At 37.7% G+C, this 19,279-nt stretch overlaps 1 protein-coding gene across 2 annotated transcripts in view; it reads left to right on the top strand.

The window, feature by feature from the left end:
• The window catches only part of MCTP1 (multiple C2 and transmembrane domain containing 1), a 1,073,276-nt gene that overhangs the window by 749,059 nt on the left and 304,938 nt on the right, over positions 1-19,279 (top strand). For both annotated transcript variants that reach the window (XM_061424408.1, XM_061424407.1), the window contains one exon: positions 16,093-16,254. In XM_061424408.1, the coding sequence (XP_061280392.1) occupies positions 16,093-16,254 (162 nt within the window). The remainder of the gene's footprint in view (positions 1-16,092; positions 16,255-19,279) is intronic.

Raw genomic sequence — 19,279 nt, 5'->3', positions numbered from 1 at the left:
CCAGTCTTTCCCAGCATCAGGGTCTTTTGAAATGAGTCAGCTCTTCGCATCAGGTGGGCAAAGTATTGGAGTTTCAGCTTCAACATCAGTCCTTCCAATGAACACCCAGGACTGATCTCCTTTAGGATGGACTGGTTGGATCTCCTTGCAGTCCAAGGGACTCTCAAGGGTCTTCTCCAACACCACAGTTCAAAAGCATCACTTCTTCAGTGCTCAGCTTTCTTTATAGTCCAACTCTCACATCCATACGTAACCACTGGAAGAACCATACCCTTGACTAGACGGACATTTGTTGGCAAAGTAATGTCTCTTCTTTTTAATATGCTGTCTCAGCTGGTCATAACTTTCCTCCCAAGGAGTAAGCGTCTTTTAATTTCATGGCTGCAGTCACCATCTGCAGCAATCTTGGAGCCCAGAAAAATAAAGTCTGACACTGTTTCCCCATCTATTTGCCATGAAGTGATGGGACCAGATGCCATGATCTTAGTTTTCTCAATGTTGAGCTTTAAGCCAACTTTTTCACTCTCCTCTTTCACTTTCATCAAGAGGCTCTTTAGTTCTTCTTCACTTTCTGCTATAAGGATGGTGTCATCTGCATATCTGAGGTTATTGATATTTCTCCCGGCAGTCTTGATTCCAGCTTATGCTTCCTCCAGCCCAGCATTTCTCATGATGTACTCTGCATAGAAGTTAAATAAGCAGGGTGACAATATACAGCCTTGATGTACTCCTTTTCCTATTTGGAACCAATCTGTTGTTTCATGTCCAGTTCTAACTGTTGCTTCCTGATCTGCATATAGGTTTCTCGAGAGGCAGGTCAGGTGGTCTGGTATTCCCATCTCTCTCAGAATTTTCCACAGTTTATTGTGATCCGCACGGTCCTATTTTGATTAATAAAGATGTGTTTAAGCCTGCTGCTGCTGCTGCTAAGTTGCTTCAGTCGTGTCCAACTCTGTGCAGTCCCATAGATGGCAGCCCATCAGGCTCCCCTGTCCCTGGGATTCTCCAGGCAAGAACACTGGAGTGGGTTGCCATTTCCTTCTCCAATGCATGAAAGTGAAAAGTGAAAGTGAACTCGCTCAGTCATGTCCGACCCTCAGCGACCCCATGGACTGCAGCCTGCCAGGCTCCTCCGTCCATGGGATTTTCCAGGCAAGGGTACTGGAGTGGGGTGCCATTGCCTTCTCCTGTCTTTAAGCCTAGTTATACTGATTTAAAATTCACAGTCTGAACCCACAATTACTTTTGTACCAACCCAGTATTTTTGCCTTCAAGTGCCTTTGAAACTGACAGGACACATCTCTGTACTCAATAGAGCACAGGTTCTTCTGTCTTGGTGCAGAAAGAATTCCACAAGAGGCAGAGAGATAGGTAAGGAAAAGAGTTGATTAATATAGCACGCTTGTGAGAGAGATACAAGCCAGTGGGCAAGGGAGTGGCTCACGAAGAACGTAGTAGGTTACAGTTTTATAATCAAAGGTTAAGTGGGCAGGGGAAAAATCACCTTTTTCCTCATTCTTGAGTAAACATGTTTCCATCATCAGTTCCTCCTCCCCATTGAGTGGGGGAGTTTTCTTGTCCTTATCTGGTCAAATTGGGACTGTCATTGCACAATGGAAATGAGCGAAAAGGCAGTGACATATACTAAAATATGGTAGATCATCTTGGGTTTCAGTGTATAGTCGCCTTCCCCTATATTTTTGTTTTTAGTGTGCACAGAGAAGCATGTCCTAAGAATTATTAACTTACCGATCTTACTGGGCAGGATGGGGGTCTCAGTCCACCATTGTTCTATTGTTTTGGGGGCATGTCTCAATGCTTGTATGGTTTTATTGCTAAGCAAACATGCTTGGCTTTTGTGGTGAAGTTAACCTGCTTTCTAGAGTGATCTTTAACAAACAGGCATCTCCCATACTTTCTCCTGTACTTCTGATCCCTTAATGGAATTAACTATTTAATCACCTACCTTGTTCCTATACTCTGTCCGTATCACCTTCAAATATAGGAGGTAAAAACGACTAACCCACAAAACATGAGAGGAAGAAAGCTTTCCATGGATTAAATTAATCAAAGTATATGAAAAATTCAGAGAGGGGAGATTTTAGTGTAGAAAGAGCAAGTTAGAAACATTATTTGGACTTGAGTTTGGCCTCAAAGGGTATGTAGACCTTGTGCAGGCAGAAATAAAGGGAAAGTACTTCCCTTGAACTTCAGATCGCAGAAGCCGTAGAGGTTTACTGTGGCTTGTTGGAGACCCTGCAGATACCTGTGATTCGCACCCAGGAACTAGTCTGTATGTTACTGGTGAAGGCATTAGCCAGGACTCTGAACCTGCTGGTGTTCTTTCCTCCACTCCTCATCTCTGCTTCTTATGCAGAAAGGGAGAGGTTGTGACTAAAGGAGTATGTGGTAATTTACACAGTAGAAGAAAAAGCTTAACAATTAAATGTCTGGAAGGACAGAAACTGGAGGATTTCTGGAGGCCTGAGCAAATGGAACTTAGCTTTCAAGCTGTCTTGGTTTCTCCCCATGTGATGACTTCATTCTTGGACCAGTCCCTCTCCACAAAGTAGGTGACCCCTGGTAGCTTCTTCCTTACATCCTAAAAACTCCCCTGGTCCTTCTGTTCAAAATATCTCAGCGAAGGCCTCTGAATAGCCAAGGGACCAGCTTGTTACTAGAAGAGGGAATAAGGTGCTGGGCAGACAAAAAAGTGAAGATATCCAATAAATGGATGACTAGAGGGCCATTTTCTTTCAGCTTATATGTATGAATTTTGGTGAGAGTTTATCCTGAAGCAAAGCCTTATGCATGGAAAACAGGATGGCTAGGTGGGAGTACAAAAAAAGAAAGAGAAGCTACAGAGCAAGTGTTCTCAGAGTGTGGTTTCTAAATCAGCAGCAGCATCACCTGGAGCGTGTGAAAAATAGAAATTCTTGGGCTCCACCCTAGACTCACTGAATCAGAAGCTTTGGGGGCAGCTCACCAACCTGTGTGTTAACAACTGTCCAGATAATTCTGTTGCCTGCTATAGATTGATCCTAACATAACAAGCCCATTTAAAAAGTTACTTATGAGCTTTGTGATCTTGAGCAATTTATTTAACATCTTTATACTTTCAAGGTAGGTGCTAATGTTGGGGCTTTCCTCACAGAGTTTAGAGGATTAGCACAAGTACAAGAATGTGTATAACAGTATCTGGCACAAAATGAACATTATTTAATTTTTTCTATTATCATTGTTAGAACTTGATGTTTGAAAGAAAGATACATATAAAAGGTGATTTCCAGTTCTGGGAAAAGTACGAATTGTCTCTTACTGATAGATCAAATTGTCTATATTATTCTTACATTGATCTTAGAGTCAAGCTGTTCAGAGGAATCACCTCCTGACTTCCATAGTATCAATACTTTATTTTTCAGTTGAAAATCAGTGTTATTGCCATTTTTCTTAAAGAATACTTTCACATTGTCCTTCACTGATAAATAATTTACCTTTACTGAGCCTCTTTCCTGATGATAGTTTCTGTGATGATTAGAAATAACATATGTAAGGCTTTTTACCATATATGATGTGTTCGGTGAATGTGTTGTTGTCTAGTCACTGAGTCACGTCCTATTCTTTTGTGAACCCATGGACTGTAGGCCCACCAGCCTCCTCTGTCTACGAGATTTCCCAGTCAAGAATACTGGAGTGAGTTGCCATTCCCTTCTCCAGGGGATTTTCCCAACTCAGGGGTCAAACCAGGTCTCTTTGCAGGCAGATTCTTTGACCACTGAGCCACCTGGGAAGCCCTCAGTAATATATACGTATCTATATACATCTATATACATATAGATGTATATAACTGAGTATATATATTCTTTTTCATCTTCTTTTCTATTATAAGCTATTACACGGTATCAAATATAGTTCCCTGTGCTATATAATAGGCCCTTGTTGTTTATCTGTTTCATATATAGTACTGTGTGTCTGTTAATCCCAAACTTATGCCCCCGTGTTCCCTTTCAGTCACCATAAGTTTGTTTTCTACATCTCTGAGTCTGTTTCTGTTTTGTAAATAAGTTCCCTTGTCTCATTTTTTTAGATTCCGCATATAAGTGATATCATATGATATTTGTCTTTCTCTGATTTACTTAGTATGATAAGCTCTATGGCATTGTATCACCCTTTTTGTGACTGAGTAATATTCCATTGTATAAATGTACCACATCTTCTTTATCCATTTGTTTGTCAGATATTTAGATTGCTTCCATGTCTTGGATATTGTAAATAGTGTTGCTACGAACATTGGAGTGCGTGTAGTTTTTCAAATTAACATTTTTGTCTCTTCTGAATATATGCCCCAGAAGTGGGATTACTGGTAACTCAGTTTTGCTTTTTAGGGAACTTCCATACTGTTCTATGTAGTAGCTGTATACCAATTTACATTCCCACCAACAGTGTAGAAGAATTCCCTTTTCTCTACATCCTCTCCAGCATTTATCATTTGTAGACTTGTTGATGTCTTTCTTCTTACTCTTATCTTCCTTTCTGTACATCACAACCCAGGCACCAGTAGTACTGGACCCAATGCAATGCAAGATGAGTTCTAAAATATTGTGTTTGTGAAAGTGAAAGTGTTGGTCGTTCAATCGTGTCCAACTCTTTGCAACCCCACATACTGTAACCTGCCAGGCTTCTCTGTCCATGGAATTCTCCAGGCAAGAATACTGGAGTGGATAGTCATTCCCTTCTACAGGGGATCTTCCCGACCCAGTTGTCAAACCCCAGTCTACCGCATTGCAGGCAGATTCTTACCATCTGAGTCACCAGGGAAGTTTTTTTTTTTATTATAATATAAAAATCAAAGACATCTAGTATTTATATATGCAAAGAAAAGCCAAGTTCGGTTTAATTTTTCATGTATTTTTTATTTACCTTTTTTCAATCATAAATATTTTCCTGAAATAAATTAGAACAACAGAGCCCAGCATTGGTCATTTATATCAAAATAGGTTGACAGTAAACTCCTGATAATGTCTTCAATTAATTTTTTATCCATGGAATTTTCTCAACTCAGAGGGTTTTTTTTTTTTTTCCCGTATATATTGAACCTAATGCCTTTTTTCCTACCTGAACTTAAATTGTTGAAGAGAGGTGAATTTACTCTGAAGAGACAGGAGTGGCCGAAGGAGCTGATGGTGACTGGTGTGAAGCCTAGCCCTGGCTTGTCATCCCTAGCCTGCTTTCTGATGCCACTGTCTGCCTCTCGTGTCTCATCACCCATGGTATATGGCACATGGTTGCCTCTTGCATTATAGGCACAAGGCAAATCTCTGTTGAGTTGGCAAGTGAAACCCACTTAAAGATTTTTTTTTTTTTTGTGGCTTGTAGGCCTTTCGAGGGAAGATAGTATAAAAGATGATATCTTCCCAAGGGTCCCCAAAGTCATATTTAAAGTTTGAAGGAAATATGACTTTGCCTTTATGGCTGGATAACTATTCCTTAGGTGAGGAAGGCAGCTAATAAGGTAAAATAACTATAGAATTTGCTCAAGGAGGAGCTATCACACCTGGTAAATGGCTTCCCTAAGTCCAAGGCCTCCCCTCCTCTCTGTTTTAGAATAATGAGCTCGTGAATACTGCTTGCCAGGTGGGTACAAGATACTATTATCACCACAGCTATCTCTTTTCATATTCATTTTAACATATCTTCACAAGTATTATAATTTTCCTACCTGATAAAGAAGTGTTAAGAGAATCTTACTCTTTATTTTTTTAATAGTATAAAAGAGGAAAAGTGTTCAATCCCTTTTGAAAGGTTATGATTCAATTAGAATTATATTAGGAAGCATATACTCAGGTATCTCAAATCCCTCTTTTTGATAATGGCATTATTTTATTCTAAGGCTAAATTTTTAGAATTCATTTTTTAACATGTTAATTACAAACTGATAATGTAATATCTCTATCATGGCATATCTTTAAAAAAATGAAATACTGATTCTCAGATACAACCTTAGACTATAGTAAAAATGAATTGTTAACTTCAAGATTTTTCTATAGGTTAATTTTTGGTCATGATAATAGAAAGTAACACCTATGATAAGAGATATAATTAACTCTACCAAAATTTGAGACTGAGAAAAGGATATTAAGAAGATATTTCATTAATAATGTCCCATTAGCATACAGTACTTAAAATTTAAACCTTATTTCATTACACTAGAGATGTCTTTTTATTAAGATGCTCTTTAAGAGGGTTAGCATATCTGTGTATTTATAACTGGGAGTTAAACCAGCATAAAGCAAAAGTCAGCTGGGAAAATACTCAGAGATTTGTCCTGGGTACATTTCTCAATTTTGGCTGAATTCAAATGTAAGCCATTCTTTGATTGGCATCTTCAAATAACAGTGGCTACATCAGGAGTCAGATACTCTCTCTCTCATGTTCTCAGTCAGGTAAACAAAATAACAAAGAGAGAAAATAGGAGAGGGACAGGAGTATTGTACCCAAGTATCTACCCTTGGCAAATGGATGAGAAGTCTGATCCCTTGTTGTTGTAATACTGACAGCTGCTGCCAGAGAAGATGGGATGGAGTGTGGGAGAATTTTGTTATCATTTAGCAGTACATTTAGGTAGCACCCAGTGGAGCCGGTGTTGGCCCCAAAATCATAAAAGGGTAATAATAGAAGCAGATTCTTTTTAGTTTCTCACTGACCCAGAAGAATAGCTTCAAGATGACTTTATCTCCACCCATTTCAGCCAGTGGTATGTGAAGCAAGAAGATATTTGCTATGTGCACCCCGCCAAAGGGAATAGCAAATCTCCAAGTCACATGGGGGCTGAGGGTGGGTTGTGAGCATTTATTCTCTCCATAGGTATACTTGTCTTAGACCATAATTACCAATCCTCTCAGTGGGTGCAAAATTAAGCATAACAACTCTCTTGGCCTAAAACAGAAAGAAGATACAGAAAATGCAGCTATGGTCTGCACTGCTAGTATTATACTAGCAATTCAGTCTTTTCTAATCGAGTGACGTGGTCATCATGTCCCACTATCAAAGCAGTGGCCACTTAGTACTAATCTGTGTGTTTATGTAAGTTCATGAGCAGCAAGAGGGTTAGTTATTACTCCTCAGTTTATTTTCTCACCATACCCAGGGCCTATGTCTTAGTGGGCAGAGTAGTCTCTAAATCTTTCAAGACCTTTTATCATACGGAATGAGTGATGAGATTATGAAGTAGAACCCATTCTTCTTGCAAGGGGAAGTAGAAATTTCTAGAAGATATTATAATACAAGTCTCCTCAGTGAGAGGAAGATCTTGAGACCTGCTCATCCGACTTCTGCTCAAGTCAGGTAAACCAAGGCAGAGGGCCTTAACAGGTTATCAATGAGAACGAAAGGCTTCAGTGGATCTGGGAAGCTCTTAGAATTACATGCAAGGCATTGTTTCTGTGAACATAGGTGCATAGCTTTTGAGGTTCTAAAAAAGATGATGACCACACACAGAGAAACAAAACCAATGTTTTCAAGGGTTGACACAGCTAAGCAGCAGTGGAAGGTCTTAGAGTGGATCTAAGATCCACTAAGTAGATCTAAAAATCTAAGATCTTAGAGTGAACCATTAAACTTTATAAATGTTCAAGCTTAGAGATGGAGCCTATTACATAACAGTGATATTTAAAGTAGTTTACAGGTCTTTGATATAATGCTTATGGTTGTTTCTCCCGAAGATATTAATATTAAAATTGACGTATTTTATTAAATATGACTGTTAAAATTGGCATTTAATGGTTAATGTTAAATTCATTTACTATTAGTATTTTACTAAAGAAGTTTTTTTATGGCCAGGGAAAAAAGTCAAATAAAATAAGTTAAGAGCAGTTGGTATTGTCTCTGACACTTAACCAGTGTTTCTCATTTTGAAGTCATTCTTCACAGTAGACACTATGATAAATAATGAGAATGCAATATAAGGGGAAAAATGTCTGCCTTTAAGATTAAAGTTTGAGGAGACAATGCCCAAACTAATAATTATAAATGATATAGCAAGTGCTGAAATAAAGGTATGTGCAGTGAAATAGGGAGGATCATAGAAAACAGGCAACTCAGCTGGCCTAGAACCCGAGGCCAGGCTTCTCAGAGGAGGTGGTCATAACATCACACATTTATACAGCCCTTACTAGCTCTCAGGAACTGCTCTTGTATTTATTCAGTTAAACCTTGTACGCTGGTGAAGCATAAAGATATTAAGGAATTTGTGGAAAGTTAGTAGGGAGCAGGGTCAGGATTTGAATTCAGGCCCTCAGGTCTCACAATTCCCTGTTAACTGCTGTGCTACCTCTTACGCTTCTTGTAGTGGCGCTAAAAGTAGCAGCATGCCGCGTAATAAAACGTGGAGGGGACTTCCTGGCGGTCCAGTGGTTAAGACTTTGCCTTCCGAGGCAGGGGGTGTGAGTTTGACCCCCGGTTGGGAAACTAACCCATGCCTCATGGCTTAAAAAACCAAAACATCAGATGAAAACGATAACAAATTCAATAAAGACTTTAAAAATCATCTGCATCAAAAAAAAGTAAAAGAGAGATGGGGGAAGAAACAAAAATAGGGAAAGAGCTAAAGAGAGGGGGAGCCCAACCTCCATCTTCGAAGAGTTTGAACATTTCCTGAATTCAGATTCAGTTAGCTTTTTGAGGCTCCGCATTTCCCATAGTTCTGTTTTCATCCTCTCACCGTGCAGAAAAGGGGTCCTGAAGTTTATGTGCGGGGTATCTCATTGTCCACATATCCAGATGTTCATGTATCCCTTGGGTCTGGTTGCACTTTAACTCAACTTCAGAGTTATTCACTTCCTCCTGTTAGTCCTCCAGTCACTCAGTTTATTTTAAAGTTTTATTTTCACCCTATCCGTTTTGGGTGGTACATATAGAAACTTCGTCAAAAGAGATAAGGTATTGAATTCCGTTTTGAAAAGTAAGGTAGAAATATTCTTTGTCTCTGCCTCAAGTGCCTCCCTAGCCATATAGATGTGGGAAATACATAAAGTTATGAAAATAATGCTGTGGGAAGAGCGAGAGGGAACAGCTTTGATTTCTTCGTGGTGAGTGTGACAAAAAGCCATGCCTGCAGGTCCTCCATGATTTCCGTCTACTAACCAGGCTCCCATAACAATGAAGGGATATAGGGTTTGCATCCGGTTTCTTTCCCTGCTGTGTGGCTCCTTGGAACAGGTGCTCAGAGAGGCACAGGGCTCCTTCTGGCCGCTGGAACACTAGAGTGGTCTCTGCAGCCTCGCCTGCTCTCAGGAAGTGACTTGGGTACTGGGAAGGTTCTGCTTGTTATTTGTTCCTAAGCAGTGTCTGCTGACTCCTTATTGCAATATCGTTAAAAAGTTCTCTTTACTGGAACAAATATCTTCCATTTGGATTATGTCATGAATTTCATCCGGCAAAATGAGACTTTCAATAGCTTTTGTGTGTCGCCTCTTTTTTTAACATCGCTTGTCTGGTGGCACCAAGAATACTTCCTTGCTGAAAATGGATCCATTTACAGTCAATAATAGGGTGGCTAGTGTTCGTTTTTTCTTGGGAAAACGAAAATGTGCACCTTTTATCCTATTATACTGATCCACCAGCTTCAGATTATCTGATTTTGCTAGCTTCTCATTTTCTCCTGTATCTTAATGCTATCATTAACAAGAATTCTGTTGCTAATGGTTTTGGAAAATAATATGTGTACTTTCAGCTGCACCCCACATTTTTATGGTCTGTCTGATTTAGCTGGACTTTGATATTTATTCCAAAAGCTGCTTTGTTGCAGATCAAATGTGAGGAGCTTTAATGTCCTAGATTTATTTTCAGTGTCCTTATTTTTGCTACAAGATAATGGAGTTAATATTTTAACTATTAGTTACTGGGTGAATAGCACTTCTAAGTATATAATTTATAGTATATATCCTCTGAGTGATATATCTATATGTGTGTGTGTGTGTGTGTGTGTGAAGTGAAGTGAAAAGAAGTTGCTCAGTTGTGTCCGACTCTTTGCAACTCCATGGACTGTAGCCTACGAGGCTTCTCCATCTATGGGAATTTTCCGGGCAAGATACTGGAGTGGGTTGCCATTTCCTTCTCTAGGAGATCTTCCCCACCCAGTGATTGAACCCAGGTCTCCCGCATTATAGGCAGACGCTTTACTGTCTGAGCCACCAGGGAAGTCCGTGTGTGTGTCTGTATGTATGTGTATATAAGGGGCTTCCCTGGTGGCTCAGTGGTTAAGAATGTGCCTGCAATGCAGGAGACCTGGGTTCTATCCCTGGGTCAGGAAGATCCCCTGGAGGAGGGCATGGCAACCCACTCCGATATTCTTGCCTAGAGAATCCCATGGACAGAAGAGCCTGGCAGGCTGCAGTCTATGGGGTCGTACAGAGTCGAACACGACTGAATCGACTAAGCAGCAACAGCATGTGTATATAAATATAAATAGAAGAGAGAGATTTTCTATTTTTAAAAACAAAAGATCTATGAATATCTGTGAATTTTTTAATGATAGAGTATTTTCTAAAGTATAATTTTACTTTTTAAACACAAAAAAATGTGTCTTAGTCTGTTGTATCACTATGCTTTATAAAGTTTCCACTTCATCATTGTTTTTATATCCTTTTGCACACATTTTCTATTTTAGAAATAACTTTGAAATCTATTTTGTCAAAATACTGACAAGAATGTATATATAATACTGTAATCATTTGTCTGTTGACTTACATATTTATTGTTTTGATGGGATTAAGTATGAAATCTTTTTGTTTTTTATTTTGTTTTTTTTAGCTATTTCTAGGGATTGCATACTTTTTTTTTTTTTAACTAGTATTTTTGAGTGTCTACCTTGTGCTGGATTCTTCAGGTACTATAGTGAATAAACTGGACATAGTCTCTGAACTCAAGGAAATCATTTTACATTTCTGATGAGTGTGCCTAAAGAACTCTAATTATTCTTTAGGTATTTTTTGAGGACAAGTTCTTCTTTTGCCCAGGGAAAATGTATAGATACATAATAATTCATTTACCTTAGCAATTCCCAACAGACATTCCATATTTCTTCCAGAAATGAAAAAAAAAATCTTAAATAAATTTTGTGACCTTGGAAAATGGGGATTTTTTTTTTAAGTCATTGATGTTTTATATATGTAAATATATGTTTTATATATATATAAGAGCACCTCTTTAGTTGACTTGCTAAGACTAAAATCCAAGTTTTCTAATGCCTAGAGAGTGCTTTTCAACCACGAAGGTTTTTAATTAGATCCCTCAGGTAGTAGTCTCAAACTTTTCTGTGCAGAAAACTCACTTGGGGCATTTGCTTAAAAGAGATCTGGAGATGACCTAGGAATTTGCACTTTTAATAAAACACAAGGTCCTGGACCACTGTGTCCTATGACAGCCATGGATGGACTTCAGGTGGTCCTGTTCAGCCCTGAAGCTATGACTACATGATTTTTTTTTTTCAATAAGAGAGTCTAGAAGAATTTTGAAGACTTTCATTAGTTTCTCAGAAAATCCTGAAAAATAACAAGATGCTATATGGCATTGTCAACTCAATGGATGTGAGTCTGAGCAAACTCTGGGAGATAGTGAAGGACAGGGAAGCCCAGTGTGCTGTAGTCCATGGGGTTGCAAAGAGTCAGATGCCACTGAGCAACCCAAACAGCAACAGCAATTGGGAGCAAGAATTATGAGTGGAAAAAGTAGCAATAAGAACCCCCAAGGAAAGGCCTAAAATGGGGGAAACACTACACAGCAGCTGTAGATACTCAAGTGGGATTGTAAACCAGACCCCAGAACAATGTCCCCTCAGCTGCTGTTTGAGAAAATCTTAGAAGTTGACTGACATGTTGGTGAACTGGTGTTCATTGGTCAAAAAAGCTAGAAAAACATTAAATCTTTAACATTTTTAATTTATTATAGAACTGCATAGACTTTAGTATACTAATTTGCATGTGAATAACTTTTATTTTATATTTTTTTTGGCTATGCTCTGTGGCTTGTGAAATCTTAGTTCCCCTAGATCAGGGATTATTGAACCCAGGCCCCTAGCAGTTAAGAGAGCAGAGTCCTAACCATTGTACTACCAGGGAATTCCTTGTGAATCACTTTAGAGAATATTTCAGTTCAGTTCAGTCGCTCAGTCGTGTCTGACTCTTTGAGACCCCCAGCACGCCAGGCCTCCCTGTCTATCACCAACTCCGGGAGTTCACTCAAACTCACGTCCATCTAGTCGGTGATGCCATCCAGCCATCTCATCCTCTGTTGTCCCCTTTTCCTCCTGCCCCCAATCCCTCCCAGCATCAGAGTCTTTTCCAATGAGTCAGCTCTTCGCATGAGGTGGCCAAAGTACTGGAGTTTCCGCTTTAGCATCATTGCTTCCAAAGAACACCCAGGGCTTATCTCCTTCAGAATGGAGTGGTTGGATCTCCTTGCAGTCCAAGGGACTCTCAAGAGTCTTCTCCAACACCACAGTTCAAAAGCATCAATTCTTTGGTGCTCAGCTTTCTTCACAGTCCAACTCTCACATCCATACATGACTACTGGAAAAACCATAGCCTTGACTAGCCGGACCTTTGTTGGCAAAGTAATGTCTCTGCTTTTCAGTATGCTATCTAGGTTGGTCATAACTTTCCTTCCAAGGAGTAAGCATCTTTTAATTTCATGGCTGCAGTCACCATCTGCAGTGATTTTAGTATGTAGTAATTCCTGAATCTATCTCATCATAGAACCCTTTTCTAATGGTTACATCTTTGAGAAATGCCTTTAACAAAGGGAAAAACACTAATCGCTGAGTGCAGCACAGAAATAAGTAACTGTCTTCAAAACCTTGTCATGAAGAAAAGTTTAAAATGTGTCCTTAATATTCTAAATGATAGATAGAATTTTATATTTTAGAAAAAAATTAGTAAAATATATAGGGGGAAAATGCCCTCAGCTATATGGTTATTTTTATTTTTTACGTGAACTTATTCATTGTTAGTTGATAGTGAATTTAATGCTGTCTTGCTCTAAAGTGCAAATTTAGTTTTTTCCTTTATACTTTTCTTAGGATTTAGGAGAAATTTGTATTTCCTAAGAATCATAGAGCTCATTCTATAATAAAACAATAATCCTTATTTCATACATTTTATAACTATAATTGGTGGCCAGCTAAACATAGTTGCCTGTGTGTAAACATTTATGTCCCAGATTTCTTGAAGTAAGACAGTTCTACAGTGATAAAACAGAAAAACCAAATAGGTAAAGACCAGATCAGCTTAAAGGGGGAAAGCAAACTCCTGGATTGATTGCATCCAGATAAGGTTTAATGGAGAGGTGATTTGGAGGAGAAGAGCAAATTGAAACTTGAAAGAAAGAAAAGGAGATTAATTCTGAAGGCAAAAGCAGAAGGAACTCCTGCTGGGGAAAACCCCATCCTAGCGTGGTTAACAGAGAAATATAGATATGCTTGGGCAGATAGAAATCATGAACTGAGGTGTGATGATTAAAACAGTGTTGTTAGATACTGTGGGGAAGAATCAGCTTCAGCATCAGTCCTTCCAGTGAATATTCAGGACTGATTTCCTTTAGGATTGACTGGTTTGATCTCCTTGCAGTCCCAAGGACTCTCAAGAGTCTTCTCCAACACCACAGTTCGAAAGCATCGATTCTTCGGTTCTCAGCCTTCTTTATAGTTGTCTAAATCAGAAAACTAACAGTTATGCAATAAATAACATTAGGTTTTAGACCTTATTCAGTTCAGTTTAATTCAGTCACTCAGTCATGTCCGACTCTTTGAGACCCCATGGATGTAATTCTTTGGCGCTCAGCTTTATAGTCCAACTCTCACATCTATACATGACTACCAGAAAAACCATAGCTTTGACCAGATGGACCTCTGTTGGCAAAGTAATGTCTCTGCTTTTTAATACGCTGTCTAGGTTGGTCATAACTTTTCTTTCAAGGAGCAAGTGTCTTTTGATTTCATGGCTGCAATCACCATCTGCAGCGATTTTAGAGCACCCCAAAATAAAGTCTATCACTGTTTCCCCATCTATTTGCCATGAAGTGATGAGAATGGGTGCTGTGATCTTAGTTCTCTGAGTTTTAAGGTAACTTTTTCACTCTCCTCATTCATTTTCATGAAGAGGCTCTTTAGTTTTTCTTCGCTTTCTGCCATAACTGTGGTGTCATCTGCATGTGAGAGGTTATTGATATTTCTCCTGGCAGTCTTGAATCCGCCTTGTGCTTCATCCAGCCCAGTGTTTCGCATAATGTTCTCTGCATAGAAGTTAAATAAGCAGGGTGACAATGTACAGCCTTGACGTACTCCTTTCCCAATTTGGAACCAGTCTGTTGTTCCATGTCCAGTTCTAACTGTTGCTTCTTGACCTGCATACACATTTCTCAGGAAGCAGGTCAGGTGGTCTGGTATTCCCATCTCTTGAAGAATTTTCCACAGTTTGTGGTGATCCACACAGTCAAAGGCTTTGTCATAGTCAATAAACAGAAATAGATGTTTTTCTGAAACTTTTTTGCTTTTTCAATGATCCAACAGATGTTGGCAATTCAATCTCTGGTTCCTATGCCTTTTCTAAATCCAACTTAAACATCTGGAGGCTCACGGTGCACATACCGTTAAAGCTTGGCTTGAAGAACTTTGAGTATTACTTGGCTAGCGTGTGAGATGAGTGCAATTGTGCGGTAGTTTGAGCATTCTTTGGCATTGTCTTTCTTTGGGATTAGAATGAAAACTGACCTTTTCCAGTCCTGTGGCCACTGCTGAGTTTTCCAAATTTGTTGGCATATTGAGTGCAGCACTTCACAGCATCATCTTTTAGGATTTGAAAGAGCTCAACTGGAATTCCATCACCTCCGCTAGCTTTGTTCATAGCGATGCTTCCTAAGGCTCACTTGGCTTCCCAATCTAAGATATCTGGTCTAGATGAGTGATTATACCATCATGGTTATCTGGGTCATGAAGATCTTTTTTGTATAGTTCTTCTGTGTATTCTTGCCACCTCTTCTTAATGTCTTCTGCTTCTGTTAGGTCCATACCATTTCTGTCCTTTATTGTCCCCATCATTGCATGAAATGTTCCCTTGGTATCTCTAATTTTCTTGAAGAGATCTCTAGTCTTTCCCATTCTATTGTTTTCCTCTATTTCTTTGCATTGATCAGTTAAGAAAGCTTTCTTATCTCTCCTTGCTATTCTTTGAAACTCTGCATTCAAATGGGTATTTCTTTCCTTTTCTCCTTTGCCTTTCACTTGTCTTTTTTCAGCTATTTGTAAGGCCTCCTCAGACCACCATTTTGCCTTTTTGCATTTCTTTTTTTGGGGGATGGTCTTGATCACTGCCTCTTGTACTATGTCATGAACTATGAATCCACAGTTCTTCATGCACTCTGTCTATTAGATCTAATCCCTTGAATCTATTTGTCACTTCTACTATATAATTGTAAGGGATTTGATTTAGGTCATACCTGAATGGATGGTCTATTGGCTTTCCCTACTTTCTTCAAAGGTCTTCCTTACTCAGATTTCACCAAATTACCCTAATAATGTTCTTTATAATAAGATAAAATACTGATCATGTATTGATTTCAGTTGTCATATCTTTTTAGACTCCTTTTGACTAGAACATTTCCTAGTCTTTGTGTTTCCTAACATGACACTTTTGAGGAATACGTCAGCTTTTTGGTAGAAAATCCCTCAGTTTACTTTTATCTTATACTTCCTTGTGACTAGATTCAAATTATGCCATACCTTAAAAAAAAAAGAAAAAAAGAATTGTATAAATATGATTTTGCAACAGCAAATCACATTTCCTATTAATAACTCTGCATCATTTAACATAATTACTTAATTGTCATGTTTGCATCAAACAATACACTTATCTCTAGCTTCCCAGTGGGGGAGGGGAATGATTCTCCTAGGAGATTTTATTTGTATTTACTAAAGAAAAAACTTGATTTAATCATTAAGGATCTTGTTAATTTTGATGGCTTAAGGAGTCATAGATTGTTCTAATATTGAATGAGAAAACATATAACATGTTCAATATTTTTGATCTACTCTTTTTACAGTTACTCCTGAATACCCACAGAAAGGAAGAAACTTCTTCCTCTCCTTAGATGAACTCAAGTTCTTATCACAGCTAGTAAAATCATTTTTGAAGTTGGAAAAAAATGTCCAGGAGTTGTTTGAAGAAATGTTCTTATGGCTCCAGATACCCAGGAATACTTCAGGTAAAATGCTCTTCTGCACATCTATAATTCTCTCTGTTTTTGCCTCCTGCTAATTGAATCTATACCATTACCTGAAAAAACATATATATGTGGTAGAATTTACAATAAATATTAAGTATAAAGCACACTGTGGAATTACATTTTTATCCTTTGTATGTTGTCAATGGATTAAGAAATTCATTGAATAGTTTGAATTAAAAAATCATTGTAAGTAAATCTTGGATCATTATCTTTAACTAAAATTAGATCAACATTTTTTTTAAACTCAAAGAAACACAACCTGGCCTATGGAAAGAACAAGCACACTGGATGATCTAGTAGTACCTTTTTTTGTTGCCTGATGACCTTGAGCAAAATATTAGTTTCCTTAGACCACCATTTTGTCATCTTTAAAATGATAGTATAGGACTAAATCAAGTTTCTCTTTATTTTCTTTCAGAATTTGGTACTTTAGATTCCAATATACTATGTAGAATTTTGAGAATTTAATGATTTAATGAATGTAAAATATTTAAGGGAATGTCTAGCATATCATAAGCAGTAAATATGAGTTGTTACCATTGTAATTATAATTATACAGTAAGTTATTTTTAGTTAGTCTTAACAAAATTCTTTTTTAAAAAACTGCTATGTGTGTTCGAATACTATTTGTAACATTAAAGGTAGAATTCAGAGGCACAATGGGTTAAGGCACATTTTCTGTTTTCATATCTGTATTTATAAAGATTTTCATACATATCGGAGTGAGTTATCCAAAGTTCTCTTTTACATAATGCACCATGTTATTTTAAGGAGAATAAATGTAAATAGTGGCTGCATTTGCAAAACAAAGTGAGGGAAGCAAGTGATTAACAATTAATCTACAAATTGCAAAACCAACTTCCAAACCTGATTTCTTAGTGAAGAATTACATTTAGTTTAATGTATTTCTTTGTTTACCTAGCCTAGGTAGATAATGTTAGAAAAGTTATAGAACTGGAGTTTACTTTATATTAAGCATAGCTTACTGGCCTTCTGTGTTTCAGGTTAAGCTTAAATAGCACTATTAAATCATAAAATAAATAATGTAGATCATTTTTCCCCCCAAATTTGGTTGTAGTTTGAAAAAACATATAGAATATAGATTTCTGAATCTGACAAAAATCAAATGAGGAAAATAATGAAAACATAGAATAGATATGAAAATTAAAAGAATGAAAGGTTAGATTTATTAGGAGGTAATGTGAGCCCTAAGGATCTAGAGGATTCTTAGATCTAGAGGATCTAAGGGGATCTTCTAGATGGAACTGACCAGATCAAAGAGAGATCTGAATAGAGAAATATGACGTTCTGATTTTTATTGACTTGTTGGTGCCACAAGCAGCTGGCACTTGGTGTGGTGCGCATCCATCATGCCTGGCCAGATTTGGCATCTCTCATCCACATCTCTTGTAGATCTTTTCTGAGGTGTGGTTTAAGAAACAGGGTGAACTCCAAAGTATCTAGATCCCTATCCATTTTGATTCATCTTATATTAGTCTTAGGCAAGGCCCTTGAAATAACTCAGTTCTGAGAACTTTATTCTTCTTAAGGGAAGCATAAATTCAAACCTAAAATTGTATAGTAGAGGTATTGTAAAGATATAAAACTTAAATAGCCAACAATTGAAGCAAAGATTTGACATATACTGATTTCAGGAAAGGAAAATAAGAAAAAGCTGGTTCAACAGCACTGGATTGAGATCAAGCAGTGTTGAGACTTGCAAATGCTGTGCATGAGAGCAATAATTAGGTTCATTGAATAAAATTAACAGAGAAAATATATAATTATTCCACAATATACTGAGTGAGTGAGTGAAAGTTTCCCAGTTGTATCCGACTCTTTGTGACTCCATGGATTGTAGCCCACCAGGCTCCTCTGTCCATGGAATTCTCCAGGCAAGAAAACTGGAGTGAGTTGCCATGCCCTCCTCCAGGGGATTTTCCTGACCCAGGGATCAAACCTGTATCTCCTGCATTTCAGGCAGATTCTTTACCGTCTGAGCCACCAGGGAAGTCTTACCCCAAATTTGTCATCACCTAAACAGCTTGGCAGATAAAAGAAACTTCAGTATCATTTTAATAATACGTATTATAGGAAGACATTTGTGTGTTACCAAACATAGTACATGGAAGGAAATTTGAAGAACGACTATAAGAAATGTCTAAGTATTAGAACATCTTGTTATGAAATATGTGTTCTTCATTCATATATTTTTGTAACAAAGCCAAGATTTAATCTAACATAACTTCATGTAAATGACTTCCTGAAAAGAATATCTTGAGGGAAATCTTTAAGAAAAAATTTAAATCTTTTATTCAGTGTAGCCACATTAATCAATTCTTATCAAAAGACTTGGCTTCTTCAATCCCAAAGGAAACGATTTTTGAACGATTAAAAAAAACAGATGAATCTTAGGTTATCCTGATAGTTAATGCTTTGCTTAGAAAACTTGTGTGGGAGAGAAGGTGGTTCAGATCAAGTCATTTGGTTTTTGTGTATTTATTTTGATTGGAGCATATTTTGCTAATAAAGATCTTGGAAGGAGTTGCCTACTATGTCTATGTAACCAAAACAATATGATGAAAAACAAGGTTTTTTTATTCCTTGTCCAGATGTTTTAAAAATATCCAGGTGTTTAACATCACACAGAGAAAATATAAAGATGATTAACCAAATGTTTTACTCTTTTACTTTGATGTTTACTACTATATTGTATATTTAGCCAAATTGGCAGTGCTTTTAGGAATTTGAATTTGACACGATAGATTTTTGTAGAGACACAAGACATATTTTCTGAGAAAGAAAGGATATTTAGTTATGATATTTACTTGCTTTTGTTTGGTCATGATTCTATGGTTTTCTCTTTTGGTCATTTCAGAAAAATGATATGATATTATTTGACTGCTGTGGTATCTTACTGTATTTCTTTTAGGTCATCTTATCTTATGGCATGGCCTCAGGTTTAATTTATGGAGCGCTTCGAATACTCCTTCAGAATAAAGCT

Source organism: Bos javanicus, chromosome 7, assembly GCF_032452875.1.
Source record: "Bos javanicus breed banteng chromosome 7, ARS-OSU_banteng_1.0, whole genome shotgun sequence".
NCBI classification, from domain to species: Eukaryota; Metazoa; Chordata; class Mammalia; order Artiodactyla; family Bovidae; genus Bos; species Bos javanicus.
Note: the sequence above shows the minus strand (reverse complement) of the source record. Positions and strands in the feature narration are given on the sequence as shown.